Raw genomic sequence first — 17,500 nt, 5'->3', positions numbered from 1 at the left:
TCATAGAGAGTAGTAGGCTGATGAAGTGTGCGTGTGTGCTCGCGTGCGCGCGTGTGTGCAGGTATGCGTGTATGAAATGACAGTTGTCTTCGACCAGAGGAACTGAAACCGAGACACTTTTGTTTGGAACCTAGTCACCGTCGCCCGCTATCAGGGATATCAGAAATATCAGAGGGAAGTGGGGTGGGGAGGGGGGGTGATGGGGGCATTTGTGTTGATGTGGTTGTCCTATATTCTTCAGTCAAAATACAATTGAGCATTCTTCCAGTTAAGTGTCTAAAACACAGTGGTGTCTGTCTTTCATGTTGCCTGTGGCGGCAAGAAAAAGCAGAATGATTAAAAACAAATGTGTCAGCGGGGCCTTCCGATGGATTCTCATGACACGGAGCTCGAAAACACGCCGAAGACACACACAAACGCCACCGCACTGTGGTCTGCTGAGGAACGACTCAAGAATGGCTTTGTCTGAGACTCTCGTGCGCTGAAGCGACTATTTACAAAAAAAAAGACACAAAGACGTGAGAAAAAGAGAGAAAAAAGTTACGAGACCGTCTAATTCCTCTCACATGATTCATACCAACCGTACAAAAGAATCGGACGCAGCGCTGGGAACAAATTGCTCTCTAAAGGGCACTCTGTTCTTCTGCATTGCCTGCAGATGTGAGTGATGCCGACACACAGTCTCTGCTGCTCTCCCCAACAACAGAACAACAGCACAATATTCCAGTCAGACAGGCAGGAAGGAGGGATGTTGCTCTCTCAAATAACTTAAAAAGGGAGTGATGAGGAGGAGGTTTTAAAAAAGGAGTGAGAGAGTATTGTACATCTCTTGTCCTCCATCTTGTCTCTGGACCTCTTCACCCGTCCTCACCCAGCTCTGACCCGTCCGCCCTCGCGCCTTCACAGGACAAAGCCACCACATTCCTGGAATTTTGTTGTTTTTCTTTTTTTTTCACCCATAACATAAACATGCAGGCCACCGACAAAAACAATGCCTTAAGGAGGGAGATGGATGGCAGACGGAAGTGTGTGTGTGTGTGTGTGTGTGTGAAGGGGTGTGTGCGTGTGTGTGTGTGTGTGTGTGTGTGTGTGCGTGTGTGTGTGTGTGTGTGTGTGTGTGTATGTGAAGGGGTCTGTGTGTGTGTGTGTGTGTGTGTGTGTGTGTGTGTGTGTGCGTGTATGTATGTGTGTGTGCGCGCGTGTGTGTGTTTATGTGTTTATGTTTCAAGGGGCTCGGGTTTGGCCATCTCACTGTGGCAAGGCATCCAGACACGTCCGAGCCTGGAGGTGTCCCCTGAAGGCATCCCATGCATGCGCCACACAATGGGGGCAGAGGAGAAGAAAGAGACCCCCCCCTCCCCCCTTCCTCCACCAGCCTCCTCACTCTGGAGCTGATAGCACACTAACACTGAGCGCAGACGCTAATCTCCCAGTGACCAGATAGCACAAGTGTGACTCAAAGGCAAAAGGGGGATCAAAGCCAACACACACTTGGCAGGTCAGGTGGCACACACACACACACACACACACACACACACTATCCCGCATCCTGGCCCAGAAAGGTGCCACCGAGGGACAGTGACAGCGAGAGTGAGATTGACAAAGTGCTGCCAGGTGCCCAGGGTGCCAGGGTGCCTTATCCTAACCCGCCCCACCGACCTGCGTTTGGCCGGCCGGCAACAGCAGCGGCGGCACTGACGCCAACACAGCGCGCGCAAGTAAAGGCACTCAGTGAAGACATAATACAGCGACAGGGCCAGATAAGGGTCCCTGTGTCCCTCTAGAGAGGGCTGCACTATCTGATCAGCCTGTGGGGCTGGAGGAGGAGGAGGAGGAGGAGGTGAAGGGTGTGGAGAAAGAAGAGGTGGAGGTGGTGGTGGTGGAGGAAGAGGTGGAGGCATGGGTTCTGCAAATCCATGTACCCAGTCGTATGCTGTGTAGGGAGGTGGGAGGAGGTGAGGGGAGGCGAGGGGACGAGCTGGGCTCTCTGCTCCGCTCGGCTGTGTTCTCCTCTGGCTCTGCCACGCGTCACCCGCGGAGGTCCAGAGAGAACAGATAAATATTTGTGTCATCCAGCAGGAAGAGAGAGGGCAAGGGGGAAGAGTGGGCGAAGAAAGACAAGGCAGACATGGAAAAATGGGTTTATGTGTGTGTGTGTGTGTGTGTGTGTGTGTGTGTGTGTGTGTGTGTGTGTGTGCGCGCAACGTGCGTGTGTGTGTGTGTGTGTGTGTGTGTGTGTGTGTGTATATGTGTGCAATGTGTGTGTGTGTGTGTGTGTGTGTGTGTGAGTGAGTGAGTGAGTGTGTGTGTGTGTGTGTGTGCGCGTGCGCTATGAGAGAAAGACCGTGGTACCGACAGAGATGAACACATAAAGAAAACACAAAACAGATGAAGGTCCCTCATAGTCCATATCCTCTTGACTCACCACTGCTACAACTCTAACACTATCCAGCACTGTTCTCTACGCAGCAACGCTCTTGTGCCAGAACAGTTTGTCAGATGTGTCAGAAGGCTTTTTACTTTATGGGCACTTCCTCTGGACTGACCCAGGATCAGACGCTAGGCCTCACCACAGCCCACTGCCATCAATCAGACACGGTTCCTGCGCTCTCTAATCAGTGAGAGACATCTCGCCACTACATGAACCAGACATCGCTTTCGTTCCGCAGACTCATACCGGGATAGAGAGCGAGAGAGAGAGAGAGAGAGAGAGAGAGAGAGAGAGAGAGAGAGAGAGAGAGAGAGAGAGAGAGAGAGAGAGAGAGAGAGAGAGAGAGTGCATAACCAGTGACCAGGAAGTGGTCAGTAAAGACCAGCAACTTCAAAAAGTGAAGTGGCAGCCATGCGTCCAGAGCCGTCCACTGGTCCGTGCCGTCTCCCGCTGACTGGGGCTGCTGAGGGCAGCCTTTCCCCTCTCCTCTCTTCTCCTGGCCAAGCGTTCCCGTTCCCAGAGTTCCTCTCATCTCCTTCCCCTCTCCTCTCCTCTCCTCTCCCGCTTTCTCCCGGCCAATCATTCCCATTCCCAGAGTTCCTCTCATCTCCTTCCCCTCTCCTCTCCTCTCCTCTCCCGCTTTCTCCCGGCCAATCATTCCCATTCCCAGAGTTCCTCTCGTGTTCTTTTCCTCTCCCGTAGTTCCCATGTTTCTTCTCTCTTTTTACGCTCCACACTCCTATATTCTGTCTCATCCGCAACTTTCCCTTTCATTTGATTTCTTATAGTTTTGGCCACTGAACAGACAGCTGACGTTCCGAGCCCTTAATGACTCGTTCAGTATTAGCAGCATGTCTCTCAAACTCGTCCTGCTCCTCTCTTCTCCTCCTTTCTGTTCCGTCTCTCCAACTCGTCCTGCTCCTCTCTTCTCCTCCTTTCTGTTCCGTCTCTCCATACATCACTTTCTCTTTCATGTTGTCCTCTCCACTCATGCCTCTGTGTCTGTTCACCCCAGCCTTCCTCCTCCCTTCTCTTCTTCTTTCTCTTCTCCTCCCCTCCCTGCTCTTCTTTCTGTGTTCTTTCGTTCCCTGCCCCCCCCCCCCCCCCCCCACACACACACACACACACACACACACACACCACTCTGGCGGCTGTGTTGGCTCTCCTCCTGTTGCCGCGGCGAGCTGGAGCGCTCAGCACTACGCGGTTCATGTGTCACCGTGTGGTTTGGGCACTGTGGAGACGCTTTAGAGAAATCCCAATCCCTTCACACATACACACACACACACACACACACACACACTCACACACACCACTTTCTCCCCCCAACACACACACACACCACTTTCTCCACCCCCCCCCCCACACACACACACACACATTCTCCCCCCAACACACACACACACACACACACACACACATCACCCACTATCCCTCCCTCTCTCCCTCCCTCTCCTGCACTCCCTACAGCCAAAACCAGAGCCCATCTGCAGAACTCCAGAGCTGTCAGGCTGGAGGTTACCGAGAGGCCGGGAAATACCCGACGAAATACCCACGCCACTGCCCACACGGAGCATCCGCTGCCCGGGACTACGCAGCGCGAGCGCCGGCACGGCCCGGAACAACGTCGCCGTCATCAGCTCTAACATCTGTGTCCACTAGCGGTCAGTTGTAGCGTTATGTAACAGCGCAAGGGTACACATAACTACAGAGGCTCGACACTAACCTAACAGGCTAACTGAATACAGACGCATAGAACCCTATTTACAGTTAAACTGATAGGAGACATTTAGCAGACATTGAGCTGACACAGAGCGACACGACCACACAAAACGTCGCCGCAAACTTCCCTACACGCTTGGCAGTTACGTCAAAAAGAACGGTTGCCCCTAGCAACACAACACGGTGAATGAATGGCGAATGATTAAAACATATGTTTGTGTGAATATGGCTGGAATGATGTGGGGGAATGCCCCTGCATGAGGTAGTGTGGATGGTCACTCTCTGACTTATCTGGGGAATCTTAATGGTAGTATTATTCTGTAAACGCACTACATCATTCCCCTTTGCACAAGTGGCCCCTATTTCTGACACACACACACACACACACACACACACATACATATCAGCACAGATACAAAAGCAACAAGTGACCAGTATACAATAACAGTCTGAAAGGATGGAAATGATGACATCAGCCTATTATTACAGACTTACAGACACAACAGTAATCTACCTTACTGTATGTCGGCCATGGAGAAAACCACAAAAACAGAATGTGAAGACATGAGCAGAGAGAGAGAGAGAGAGAGAGAGAGAAGATAGAAGAGAAGAGAGGAGAAGAGAAGAGAGAGACCTCTGTCCATATTTGACAGTTTGGGGAGTGAGCGTGAGGAGCTTTATGTGATCATAGCTGAGAGCCAGCACAACTCTAGCCAAGAGTTAGACATTATCTACTCTTTCTATCACTCCCTGTTGTATGTCTGTCTTCATTCTTTCTCTCTCTCTCTCTCTTTCCATCACACACACACACACACACACAAGCTCTCTCTCTCACACACACACACACACACACACACACACACACACAGCTTTCTCTCTCTCTCTCTCTCTCACTGCTTGTCTCTGGGCCATAATCTGTGTGTCTTTCAGTGCTTAAATGTCAACATCTCGTCAGGGCCAGCAGGGCTATTGATGGAGAGGCAGAGCAGGGGCATGAGAGAGGCCTGCTCTTGCCTCGGGGACCTGCTCGAGAGAAGGAGCAGACATATTAAGACTGCTTCAACTTTTACTCTCAGTCAAGTGAGGAGAAAGAGGGTGCTTGTGTGCGTGAGTGTGTGTGTGTGTGTGTGCGTGCGTGTGTATGTGTACTTACTGCCAGGTAGAGCATCGTAAACATTGAAAATGAGGCGTGGCCTGAGAAGAATGATTTCCTGTAAACAGAAAAAATATTCAATTTAATTAAGCCTCCACATATTGTAAATGTGTGTGGATATGTGTGTGTCTGTGTGTGTGTGTGTACGCGTTCATGTCCTACCTGGCCTCCTGTACTTTGCTCTCGATCCCCGTGCACTCGTAATCCGTGATGTACCCCAGCGAGCAGTCAATCAGCGTGTAGTTGGGCTTGCACACCGCCAGGAAGTGGGGCCTCATGCGGCCCACCGACACCTTGGCGATGTCCGTGAACGACTGGCTAACGGCGCAGCCGAAGATGAACACCCCCACCTGCTTGTAGAGCGCGGAGACGTAGGGGTTCCCGATGAAGGACTTGGAGCCCTCGTTCAGGTAGTAGATGCGGTAGCACTCGCCGATGATGATCTGAAGGAAACGGATCCACCAACAACATGCTTAATGGTTCTACTGCGTCAGCGTGGGGTGTTAGCTCTCATTGAAATCAAAACAGCAATCCCATAATACATATATAACAGAACCAAATCAAAAACACGAGGGCACACAATCATCCTTGGAGTGATCTCACGGAAACCAAAGATCTCTCGGCAAAGGCATGCATTGATCAGGTCACCACGGAGTTAGATTGGCATGCAAAAAAAGACATCCAGTCAAAACAGCACTCGGGTGAGTATGACACGAAAGAGAGATAGAGAGAATTAGAGAGAGAGAGAAAGAGAGAAAAGAGAGAGAATAAGCGAGTCAAAGAGAAGCAGAATACAGAATGTAGAAGGAGGCGTGTGAAAGAGAGTGATAGAGTGAGATGAGAGAGAAAGAGACTGTCAAGATGGACATGAGAATGAGTATGGCCTGCCTCTCCTGAGTATTGAAGGAGATGAATAAGGACCCTGTAGAAGCTCAGGGTCTCTGCATCTACCCACTAACACACCCACACATCCACACACACACACACACACACACACCTACACACACACACACACACACACACGGTGAAAAGATGGGGGATGAGAGGATGAGGCTAAGCTAATGAGAAAGAAAGGATGATGCCATGAGATGGGCTGTGTCATAGCTAAGTACCCTCAGAATGTCTCCAAACATTAATATCGAACAATTCTCTGATAACTCGCCGACTGTAGACATATCAATATATCTAAATATCTAAAATCTAAATACAGTATCTATCTATCTAAATATACATCCTCTTTTTGTCTCGTGGGCTTTTTTTTGTCTTGTAGTTTAGTCTAGAGCAGTTCATGTGATTTTATGCATGAGTGAGTGTGTGATCTGTTTCAACGTCTTCATCGGAGATTTTTTGTGTTTTTTATTACAGTTTTATTATAGTTTAGGAAGAGGACGGCGGAGTGTTTGTTTTGGCAGGCACAGCTGGGGAGACTGATTGGTGGGGAGGAGGTTGTGTATTTGAAGTGGAGTGTTTGCATCTCTCTCCCTCTCATGCACTGCGCTTTCCCCTCTCAGTGTAGACACAAGTTAATGGGCTGTCGGTGGAGAGAGGAGACAGCTTTCCCTAGAGTCGATCCAAAGCAAAGACGCTTTGAGAACACGGTGCTGATATGATATAACTCTAAGTGCAAGTGTGTGTGTGTGTGTGTGTGTATGTGTGTGTGGGTGTGTGGGTGCGCTTGTGCGCATATGCTTGTGTGTGTGTGTGTGTGTGGGGGGGGGGGACTGGGGGCATGAGTGCACGTGATGAGATTGGGAATTGGTTTGGAGACACTGCAAATTGAGCACAGCTGTGTGTGAAGCATCAGCCAAACACACTCACAGACACACACAGACACAGACACACACAGACACAGACACACAGACACACACACACACACACACAGACACACAGACACACACAGACACACACACACACACACACACACACACACACACACACACACACACACACACACACACACACACACACACACACACACACACACACACACACACACACACACACACACACACACACACACACACACACACAGCCCTGGTTCCAATAAGCAGAACTGCTGAGCTCAGAGAAGTGTCTCCCTGCCACCATATGGCAGGCGAGCCGACATCATCAGAGGCGCTGCCGTGTTTGGGGTTTTTATGTGCAGTTGTAGGGTTTGGCTTGGAGCGATGCCCGCCACGGAACCTCTGCCATGCCCCGGCTCCGATGCTAAAGACTTATTCCATTGCCCAATTCTCATGGAGGGTATGGAAATGTGTTACATACGGCCGTTTTTTAAGGGAAAAGGGCTCGATGCCTGATGAGGTTCCAAACGGCTCGTAGGGAAGAGGATTGTTTGTGTGTTTTACGCTCTCCCTTCTCTCTCTCTCTTGCGCGCTCTTCTTTTTTCTGTTTTAGTCTCGATTCTACGCAAAGCTATTCTGTCATCTCTGCTTTACGGCTGAATTGACTCTGTGGGACTGTTTTTATATTAGAGGGAAAAGTCCCACACATGGATCTCCACATGCTTTTGATTTAGTGCCTCTGCCACTCTGGGCATGCAGCTGAGACTGCTGTGTGGGGAGTGAAGGTGGGTTTACAAGAGTAACTGCTAGCTAGCGCTGTTGTTGTTGTTGTTGTTGTTGTTGTTGATGTTATTCTTGCTGTTGTTGTTGTGTCTAAATGTGTATATGGAAACAGAGCTTAGACAGTCCTGAAGGTGCCTGGAAATGACACAGTATGAACATGCAAGCAAGTAACAACATGCACGCACGCAAACACACACACACACACACACACACACACACACACACAGACACGCAGTGAGAAAGCAAGACATACAAGCATCAATAGCGTGAGACCTCTTGACCAAGGAACCTATTGCATTTAATAAATATAACAATTCAGAGACAGGGGCTAGAGGCTAGACTACTTTATTTTTTTTTGGAGGGGGTGAGGTGGGGTAGGGAGGGTTTATAGTCTATCTGAGAGGGGTGTTTTGGGTTGAGAGACTACTCCGCAGATGGTAACAACACTACAGGGTGGATAAAGGGAGCCTCCCCAGGACAGAGTAGAAGTGTGTTCGTATTAAAAAAACAAACTTACAGAAAGGATGGCAATGAGAATGCCAGCGGCGCAAAGCACGGCATCGCTTATGGTGTCTCCGTTTTTGTACGGGTACTTGATGGACTCGTCGGCGCAGTAAAACCCGCGGTGGTAGGGCTTGATTGTGCTAGTTTCAATAATCAGGAAAGGTAGGCCAGCTACAGCGGAGAGAGAGAGAGGGGAGGAAGAGAGCAGACACAAAGGTTCCAGGTCAGTAACAGAGACACAAACGAGGGGAGGTCGTTGGGGGGGGTGGCACACACACGAGCGGGGACGCACACAAACGCAGCGGCCGCCGGGGGGGGGGGGCGGACGGACGGACGGACGTGAGAACTCTGGGAGAGGGTGGAGAAGACATCAGACGGCCATCTTGTTTTTCCACAGGAGTGATGGTGGACCAGACCGAGAAGAATAAGGGGGGTAAGGTTCCAAGCCAATTAGGGAACCCAACACACTTCAAACTAAATAAGCAATTTCTAACTGCTAATTAGAGTATTTATTTGCACTGTAGATGTGTGTTAACATTAGTTCAAGTGCTAATATTACGTCTAAGTGCGACCACCATGGCGAATGTTTGACATGGTGGCCATGGCAGAAATGAACGGTCACTGGTCGGCCATCTTCTCCATCGTGACATGCCCGATGGCATCTCTGACCCCTCTCTCTCCGCCCTCTCCCGGTCCCGTCCGGCCGGGTCGTTTTTTTTGCGGCTGCGGCTGCTGGCGTTGCGTGCGTGTGCGTGCGCACGCCGGAGGGGGCGACTTACGGAGACAGTGGGCACCAGGAGCCCGACCGCCACCAGGACGGAGGAGGGCACCGTGCTGCTTTTGAACGCGTAGCGGATGCTGTCGTCCGAGCAGTAGAAGCCGCGCTTGTACGGCGGCACGGCCGACGTCTTGTGCAGCACGAGGGTGGGCAGCATCACTGCGCGAGGACACACACACACAACACAACCGGCCGGGGGGGTCACTCTCGAGGCAACAAGAGCACTCCGGAAACTTACCTGTGTCGGCTGCAACATCCCACAATGCACAGAGCAGAATAAATACTTCACACATGGTGACAAACAATAGGAAAATACACCTGGAAAACCTGGAATTCAACAAAAACCTGTATGGATTGGATTAAATGTGTTGTAAAATACAGCTTAGACTAGATAGTTGCAATACTACTGTATGTTTTAATCCCATATGAAAGAACATTGTTTTTATGTGTGTGTGTGTGTGTGTGTGTGTTCTGTTTCCAGTGTGGAAGTTGTTATTCTGAATGATCTGAGAACAGTGGGGTGTCCCTAGTGTTCCAGTGCTCCTCTACAGTCATGCCACATCTGTATCTGACGCCCTGCGGAGCACTACCTCCACCACAGTCCACAGCTTTTGTATGCATTTCGGCATCCAGATGAGAGGTGGAATTCACACTTAGTCGCCGCTAATGAATGCGCTGCTATTTGCCTCGGCCACACTCGCGGCGTTTGCCCAATCGACGGCTAAGCCTGAAAAGCAAACAGTTTAGCCAAGTGTTGATTTCTCCGCCGCTTTGTTTAAAGAGGCACAATGGGAGATTTGGGCTTCCTCTTCCAGCACCTCAAATATACATCAACAAGGAGACTCTGCCAGCCTATTGTTAGCGCAAAGTAGATTAGGGCAAAAAAAACAATGCGGCCTAATGACTTCAAGCAAAGCCTGCATTCAATCCAAAACAGAAGAGTAGTTCTGGTGCTCCCTCAATTATCTGCATTTAGAGATTAACCAACAACAACAACAACAACAAAAAAAAAGCCTCAATGGCATCTCCCATTTCTCACGCTGAAAGCACTGTACGCAATAAGGCTCAAGTCCCAAGCCACAGGTGTCACAGATCTAGACCTCCTAACACCTGATAGGCCTGGGTGCTGTGTTGGCTCAGACTGCCGCTGATTGGAGTAAATCCCTGAATCAGTTGGCGAAGGACGCAGGCGTAACCAGAACTTCCACGTTTCTCAGCCTCGCCGGGCATTCCTGTGGGCGTCTCATTGCAGACATGTGAGGGAGTTTACTCCCGATGAAACGCCCTGGAGGCCCGATCTGGAATATTCCGCGCGAAAATTGTTGATTGGCTGATGTGTGTGTGTGTGTGTGTGTGTGTGTGTGTGTGTGTGTGTGTGTGTGGCGGGGTTGCTACACCAAGACCACAACAGCTGACGAGCGCAGCTCCACCCACGAAACTCACGTCACGTAACGTCAGCTGTCACGGGACTCTCAGACAGGCTGGGGGGATAATAAATACATATTCCCAAATCAAAGCAAAGCAAACAGGCGAGAAGGAGGTGGTGGTGGAGGAGAGGAGGAGGGGTTTTGGAATTGTGGTAGCCACTTTTTCAAAGGCTAGCCTTGAAGGACTGTAAAACGTGTGAATAGCAAAGGAAAACAAAGCTAAGGCCTTTGCGCCGGCCACCCAAACTTTTGGAAACTTTTTTTTCTTTTTTTCTTTTTTTCGGCGGAGGGGAAATGAGGCGGGGCCTCTTCTCGGTCTGTTGTGGTGAGGGGCGTGCGGTTAGACAGAGGGGCAACTCGAGACCCGGTGTGGCGCGCATGGCTGCAATCTTTTCCCAGTCAGACACACACACACACACACACACTGGAGGAACCACAGGCATCTTATGCTATAGACAGAGTAATGGAGTCTTCGCCATCACAGTAAGCGTGAGCTCTTAAGCAAGCGGCGAACAAAAAATCCCAACTGTTAATCCCAACTGTTGCCAATGCGACATGGTGTGTATGTGAATAATATTTCCACCTAACTGTGCAACTGTGTTCGAGAACACTAAAGTCAAAACACCAGAACCTGAAACACTGACAAGACGAGAAAAACCACGGCCAAGTTCAGACATGTCGCCGACACCGTTGCTCGTCACCGGGGTAGGGCAGCAACATTATCAAAACCAATCAAGGAAATGACACATGATGAACAATTCCCTCGTCTCTAAAATGCACCAATGCATCTATCAGCCAGCACCGCCAGGACTATCAGTAGAACGACTAGAGAGCACATGTCTGTTGTGGTTGACTTAAGGCGCACTAGAACTCTGAGAATTCTTGAGAATTCTGCCTGAGAAGAAGACGGAGGGTGGATGGGGGGGGGGGGGGGTATAATTCATGATGATTCATAATCCTGTGCTGGGAAGCCGGAGTGGTAAGATGCTGTCTAAGGTGTTCCAGATCCACCTGGAATCCCCCCCTGCCTTCCTCTCTTCCGGTCCCTCTGTTCTCTCCATCCCTGCCTCATTTGGACAGCTGGGGCCGGGCAGGGCTGGGCTACGGCCTACAGGGCTGGGTGCAGCCCCGCTCCTACAGGGCTACAGACAGGGGAGCAGACACCTGGACAAATACAAAGACTCCCCCCCCCCACCCCCCCAGGCACCCCCTCTCTCTCTCATTTGGGCTATGAGAGGTCTGGAAGATGGTGGTGGTGAGGGTGTACGTTTCCTCCTGCGTGTGGGATCGTGAGTGACTGAGGGTTAGCCAGTTCAAACCCACATCACGGGGGGCTCGGCTGGAGGTCAAGACGCCAGAGGCATGCTTAAATGTGCAAACTCCTTCCTTTCCTCTCCTTCTCTCTCTCTCTCTCTCTCTCTCTCTCTCTCTCTCTCTCTCTCTCTTCTCTCTCTCTCCCTCTCAAACACCACACACGCAACTTTGCGTCAGCGCATTAAAAAGGCAAGAATTCAGTGTTTTTCTGCGGCTGCGGCCGCTTAATAGATGACTTGTCACACATACTAATTTGGCGAGTCTGGAGGCCTCACAAAGGGCTTTGACACTGAAGGAATCTGCAGTCTTACATGCAAACAAAGACCCTGTGGACATGGAAAGCCAAAGAGCAAACAGTTTATTAGGGCTTCAGAGATTCCCATCACACTCAGTCTCTCCACAAATCCCCACTTCCAGATTATGATGCAAATACAGGGAAAGCAGAGGGAAAGAGAGAGAGAGCGAGAGAGAGAGAGAGAGAGAGAGAGAGAGAGAGAGAGAGACAAAGCTGAAGGAGTTGAGGATAGAGAATTTTCAATATAATATTATGCTTTGCATATATAACACTAACTTTTTTAATACAACACTATCCTTTTTATGTATATGAATTCTGTATGTACATGAATTCTGAAGTATATTTCAAATTCATTTTGAATTTGAAACACGAGAGAAGAAAGACTGGAAGAAATAAAGAATGCACGAAAGAAAGAAAGAAAAAAGAAAGGAAGAAAGAAAGAAAGAATGAACGAATTGGAGGGAAAGCAGAGTCCGTCCTGCACCCATACCACCACACCACACTGCGCCCATCTGTTTACAAAAGGCCCTCTGTCCATGTGCCCACTGCCCGCACCTCCGGGGGCCCCACCATGCCAGGCTGCCCATTGTCCTGCTGGTCATGCCATTGCCATGAAAGCAGCCTGGTATGTTGAGATTCTCCCCATACCACTCAGCCCTGGTCCCTCCACTCCAGTCTCCTCTCCACCCAGGATTACTCCACCATGCATGCCACTCCCCACACAAGAAGGAACAACTGTGAGCGGTGTGGGTGAGGGGGCTGCTTTTGGGTTGGGGGGGGGGGGGGGGGGGGGTAAAGAATAAAAACACTTTTTTTGTGCCAAAAGAGGGAATCTGAGGACCAACTCAGGCAAGAGCAAACAAAAAGTGCTCCCCACCCCCACCCCCACGCCTCAGAAAACTGAATGAAGAGCTGAGAGGGGCAGAGGAGAAGAGAGGGAATGCGTTGCCATGCTAATTCTGGATATGCTAATGAACCAGCGAGCGCTGGAGGGCTCCCGATTTGGGCGGAAAGAGAGAGAGAGAGAGAGAGCTAAAGAAAGAGAAAGAGAGAGCTAAAGAAAGGAAAAGAAAGAAGGATTCTTGGCTTATGAAAGAGGGAGTTTCAAAAGTTCGGAAGATTGGAGAACAGGATATTTTGAGGAGCTACTGTATATTCTCTGTCTGTTTGTTCTGACAATCATACGTTTCGAAAACAATGTTATGACAATGTTGACGTGTTGACATCCTGATGAATGTGCCCATTGGCTGTGCACCGTTGTTTTCAATTTGTCTTCCCTGTGAAGCCAAACTCTCTGAATTGAGTCAGAGAGGCAAAAAAGAGGCAGCCCGGTAAAGGGTTTGGCTGCGCAGCTGAATACACTTATGACTGACTGGGTACAGTGAATTAAAAAAAGGACTAATTAAAGTTGAATCTGAATGGGCCCCGCATTACGGGAGAGGCGCAAAGAGACAGCGGGTGGGAGAGAAAGAAAGAGAGAGAAAGAGAGAGCGCGAGAAAAGAGAGAAAGAAGGAGGGTGCTCTTGCATGGTGACCTACAAACACAAAAGCCCATGCATTTGTAGCCAAACACCGTTAACAAACTCCCAGAAGAGCTTGTGAGTTAACGGACCACGGAGCATTTGGCTCGGTCTCAATCATTCCTCTATGAAATAACAAACTATACCCCAACAAGACAACCACACTAAAATCTGATAAGCAAGCTGGCCAAGTCTTCATCACTGTTTCCAAAGCATTGTCCAACCCCCTCAACAACTTCAAGCCCTAATGTTAACCAGGAGAGTGCACTGGTTCGCTCTGACACATAACAGGCAAATGCCAAAGAAAGTAGTACGTTGGGAGAATATGTTTATGTGTAAGTGTGTGCATGTTTATGAGTGTATGTCTCTCTCTGTGTGTGTGTGTGTGTGTGTGTGTGTGTGTGTGTGTGTGTGTGTATGTGTGTGTGTTCACGTGTATACATTAGTGTGTGTGTGTGTGTGTTTGTGTGTAAAAAGTGGTGGGGTGAAAAGCTTGAGCTCCTCATTCCTAGAGGCACACAGTTTGGTTTGCATAAACAGCGCATCCACCCAATGAGCTGCTTCCTAACAGGCTGCTCAATTAGGCCTTAATGAAAAACAACTGGGGCCTAATTCCATAAGTAACCAGGGAGCGGTTCATTCTCTCCTACACACACACACAGCCACGTGCGGATATACACAGCATCGTACGCGTGTGCACACACACACACACACACACACACCACACACACACACACACCACACACACACACACACACACACCGATCTTAATAGGCAAACACACATAGGCCTACAAACCAATTTCATTTTACAAGTACGCACAAACGTACGCGCACACACAGAGACACGCGCACACACACACACACATACCACAATCTCAAGTGGGTGGCATGGCTAGGCTTTTGTGGAGAAACTTTCAATTAGTGTTTATCAGATGGGGACACGCATGTCTCCCCTTTGGAGAGGTGGGGGGTTGAAGGTGGGCAGCTAGCTGCTGGTCTGTAGAGCGAAGCACTAGCCACACATACACACACACACACACACACACACACACACACACACACACACACACACACAAACACAAACACACACAGCCACAGGCCATGCTGTGCTCCACGCCTGTTTCAAAACAATGCGCTCATGAGGAACCCGGGAAAACACAAGCGTTCTCTTGGCACGCACTTATCTGAGCTCGACTGTAATGTACGGCACTCTCTCTTCCTCCCTCTCTCTCTCAAACACACACACACATACATACACACACACACACACACATGCAGACAATATGAACACACCCACCCACACACACACGCATGTAAACAGACTTTCTCTCTAACTAATTTATTCTCCAATGTTATGCAAGCTTCCAGTCTAAACACTGTATGCACGAGTAGGAAAAGCCAAAGGAGATGTGGAGTACAAATGTGTGTGTGTGTGTGTGTGTGTCATGTGCCTGTGTGTCTGTGTGTGCATGGGTGCGAACATATTTGTTTTGGAAACAAGTTGCATGTTTGTGTGGACTAGAGGAAGGAGAGAGAGGCTCTCTGACATTGGCATGAAGGCTCCAGACGTGCATGAGTGATTATCAGTCTCCACGTCTTGGTGTGTGTGTGTGTGTGTGTGTGTGTGTGTGTGTGTGTGTGTGTGTGTGTTAATGTGTGTGTTAATGTGTGCATGTCTCAGCATGTGTGACTGTCTATGTTGTATGTTTATGCATGTATGTGCACATGTGCAATGCGATGTGTGCGTCTCAGTGTGTGTGACTGTGTAACCCGTATGTGTGCGTGTGTGTGTATGTGTGTGTGTGTGCGTGCGTGTGTGTATGCATGTGCGTGAGCTGCAGTCTTGACATCCTTGTTTTGATTGGCTTAGGTTAATTTTGGAGCCGGTGCCTTAGAGATTAAGCCAATGGCACTAACCTGATGCGACAGCTCAACGAGGGGCTGACCCAGGACTGCATCCGGCCCTCATCTGGCCCACTTACGGCCCGGTGAGTTACTATCAGGGCACTAAGTGTATTGACCTCATCTGATCCCGTTTGATATTGGCTGCAGGTGCTCTCTCAGGCTTTGATCCGCCACCATTCAGAGCCAGAGAGACTTTCAGGCCCTCAGATGCTCTAACAAAAGGCTCAATGCCAAGTCACTGATAGTGTAATCTAATGGCATCACGCACACTACTTAAAATCATTATGTAAGCTCCAGAAAGACGATCTGTCTTCTGTTTGTTTTGTTGTCTTGTTTTGTTTTTGTTTTTGTTTGCTTTTTTCGTGGGACCGATGGTGCATATTGAATCTCCAATGGAGGAGAAATTCCATTGAGAAGAAGCAGACGGAAGTTGAATTAGACTGACATCTAAATGAATGACGATGGATCAGTGAAGCTTGTGTGTGTTTGACAGGGGAGAGGGTGTGGGCATTGTGATCAGTCCAAATGGAGGATTTCCTTTCTGTGCTCTGACACCGTCTGCTTGTCTATGGGAAACACACACACACACACACACACACATGCATAGGCAAGGGTGCCGCACAAAGGAAGGAGAGAGACAGAAGACTGCTCAAAGGTCAGGGACCTCTGCCTGGCCAGTCTATTAACCCAGTGTGAACGCTCATCACACACACAGATTCACGAAAGAGTAAGACACAGACACACACACACATACGTATACACAGAGATATATGCAAATACACACACACACACACACACACACACACGGGCCACACGAGAGTATGACCCCTGCCCCAACAGAGATTTGTCTTAGTGCTGTCAGATTGCAAATAGAAAGGCCATACTCTGCTAACAGCGAGACCACTCAGTGTTTGTGTGTGCACGTGTGTGTGTGTGTGTGTGTGTGTGTGTGTGTGTGTGTGTGTAGGTGTGTGTGTGTGTGTGTGTGTGTGTGCGTGTGTGTGTATGTGTGTGTGTGTGTGTGTGTGTGTCTGTGTGTGTGTGTGTCTGTGCGTGTGTGAGCATGAGGGTGTGTGTATCTTTTGCCCGGACCTGTTTGTGCTAATCAAATAGAGAGTTGGTGAGAGGGCTGTTATTAACAACAATAGAGGATATACCGATCACACAAGCAGCTGAATTCACTCAATTACACGCACACATGTATGCACACACACACACACACACACACACACACACGTGAACATCAACATGCTAGCGGTGACATAGACACCAGGACAAGCTTAGCGGGGGGGCGCTAGTTTAAGGTATGGCTATGTGAAGGCAGAGATAACTGGAAAGCTTCTTGACCAATCAGGACAACGTCTTGATCTCCATGGCGAGGGACAATCTGATTAAGCTCGACCCTATAGCTCTGACCGCGGCTGGGGCGAATCGCTAGTCTTTAGCAGAATCTAATACAAGTTTAGCACGGCTCGCTCCCAGGGCCTTAACGCAGGCAAACCTGCTAATCCAGTGCTGAGTCAAAGGTGTGTGTGTGTGTGTGTGTGTGTGTGTGTGTGTGTTGCTGGGTGAAGAGGCAGCAGAGTTGGCTCTGAGTGCCACTGCTTCTGCCGGAGACAGGCGCTAAAGCTAGGTTAGCCTGATCGTTTTTCAGTGGTGCCTCTTCTGCTGGGCTTTTAAAGACACATATTATCCCGTGCCCTTTAACACGCCCTTGATTGCGTGGCGTCGGGTTGCGCACATCCTGCAACCTGACGCCCTGTGGGGTCCCACAGGAATCCCAGGAGCGGTGCGACAGCGCAGCAGTGCTCGGAGGTGTGTGTGTGTGTGTGTGTGTGTGTGTTGGGGGGGGGGGCTCTGCTCACCACCACTGCTGGGATAC

The 17,500-nt window shown here is 49.6% G+C and overlaps 1 protein-coding gene across 2 annotated transcripts in view; it reads right to left on the bottom strand.

The window, feature by feature from the left end:
• Positions 1-17,500, bottom strand: part of plpp3 (phospholipid phosphatase 3) — a 42,842-nt gene that overhangs the window by 11,532 nt on the left and 13,810 nt on the right. The window contains exons 2-4 of one of the 2 annotated variants that reach the window (XM_062556568.1): positions 9,157-9,314; positions 5,469-5,749; positions 5,307-5,364 (exon numbers count right to left, since the gene is read on the bottom strand). In XM_062556568.1, the coding sequence (XP_062412552.1) occupies positions 5,307-5,364; positions 5,469-5,749; positions 9,157-9,314 (497 nt within the window). Of the gene's footprint in view, positions 1-5,306; positions 5,365-5,468; positions 5,750-8,390; positions 8,549-9,156; positions 9,315-17,500 lie in introns of both variants that reach the window. The other variant, XM_062556566.1, reaches the window with a different exon arrangement.

The sequence above is a fragment of the Sardina pilchardus genome, chromosome 15, assembly GCF_963854185.1.
Source record: "Sardina pilchardus chromosome 15, fSarPil1.1, whole genome shotgun sequence".
NCBI classification, from domain to species: Eukaryota; Metazoa; Chordata; class Actinopteri; order Clupeiformes; family Clupeidae; genus Sardina; species Sardina pilchardus.
Note: the sequence above shows the minus strand (reverse complement) of the source record. Positions and strands in the feature narration are given on the sequence as shown.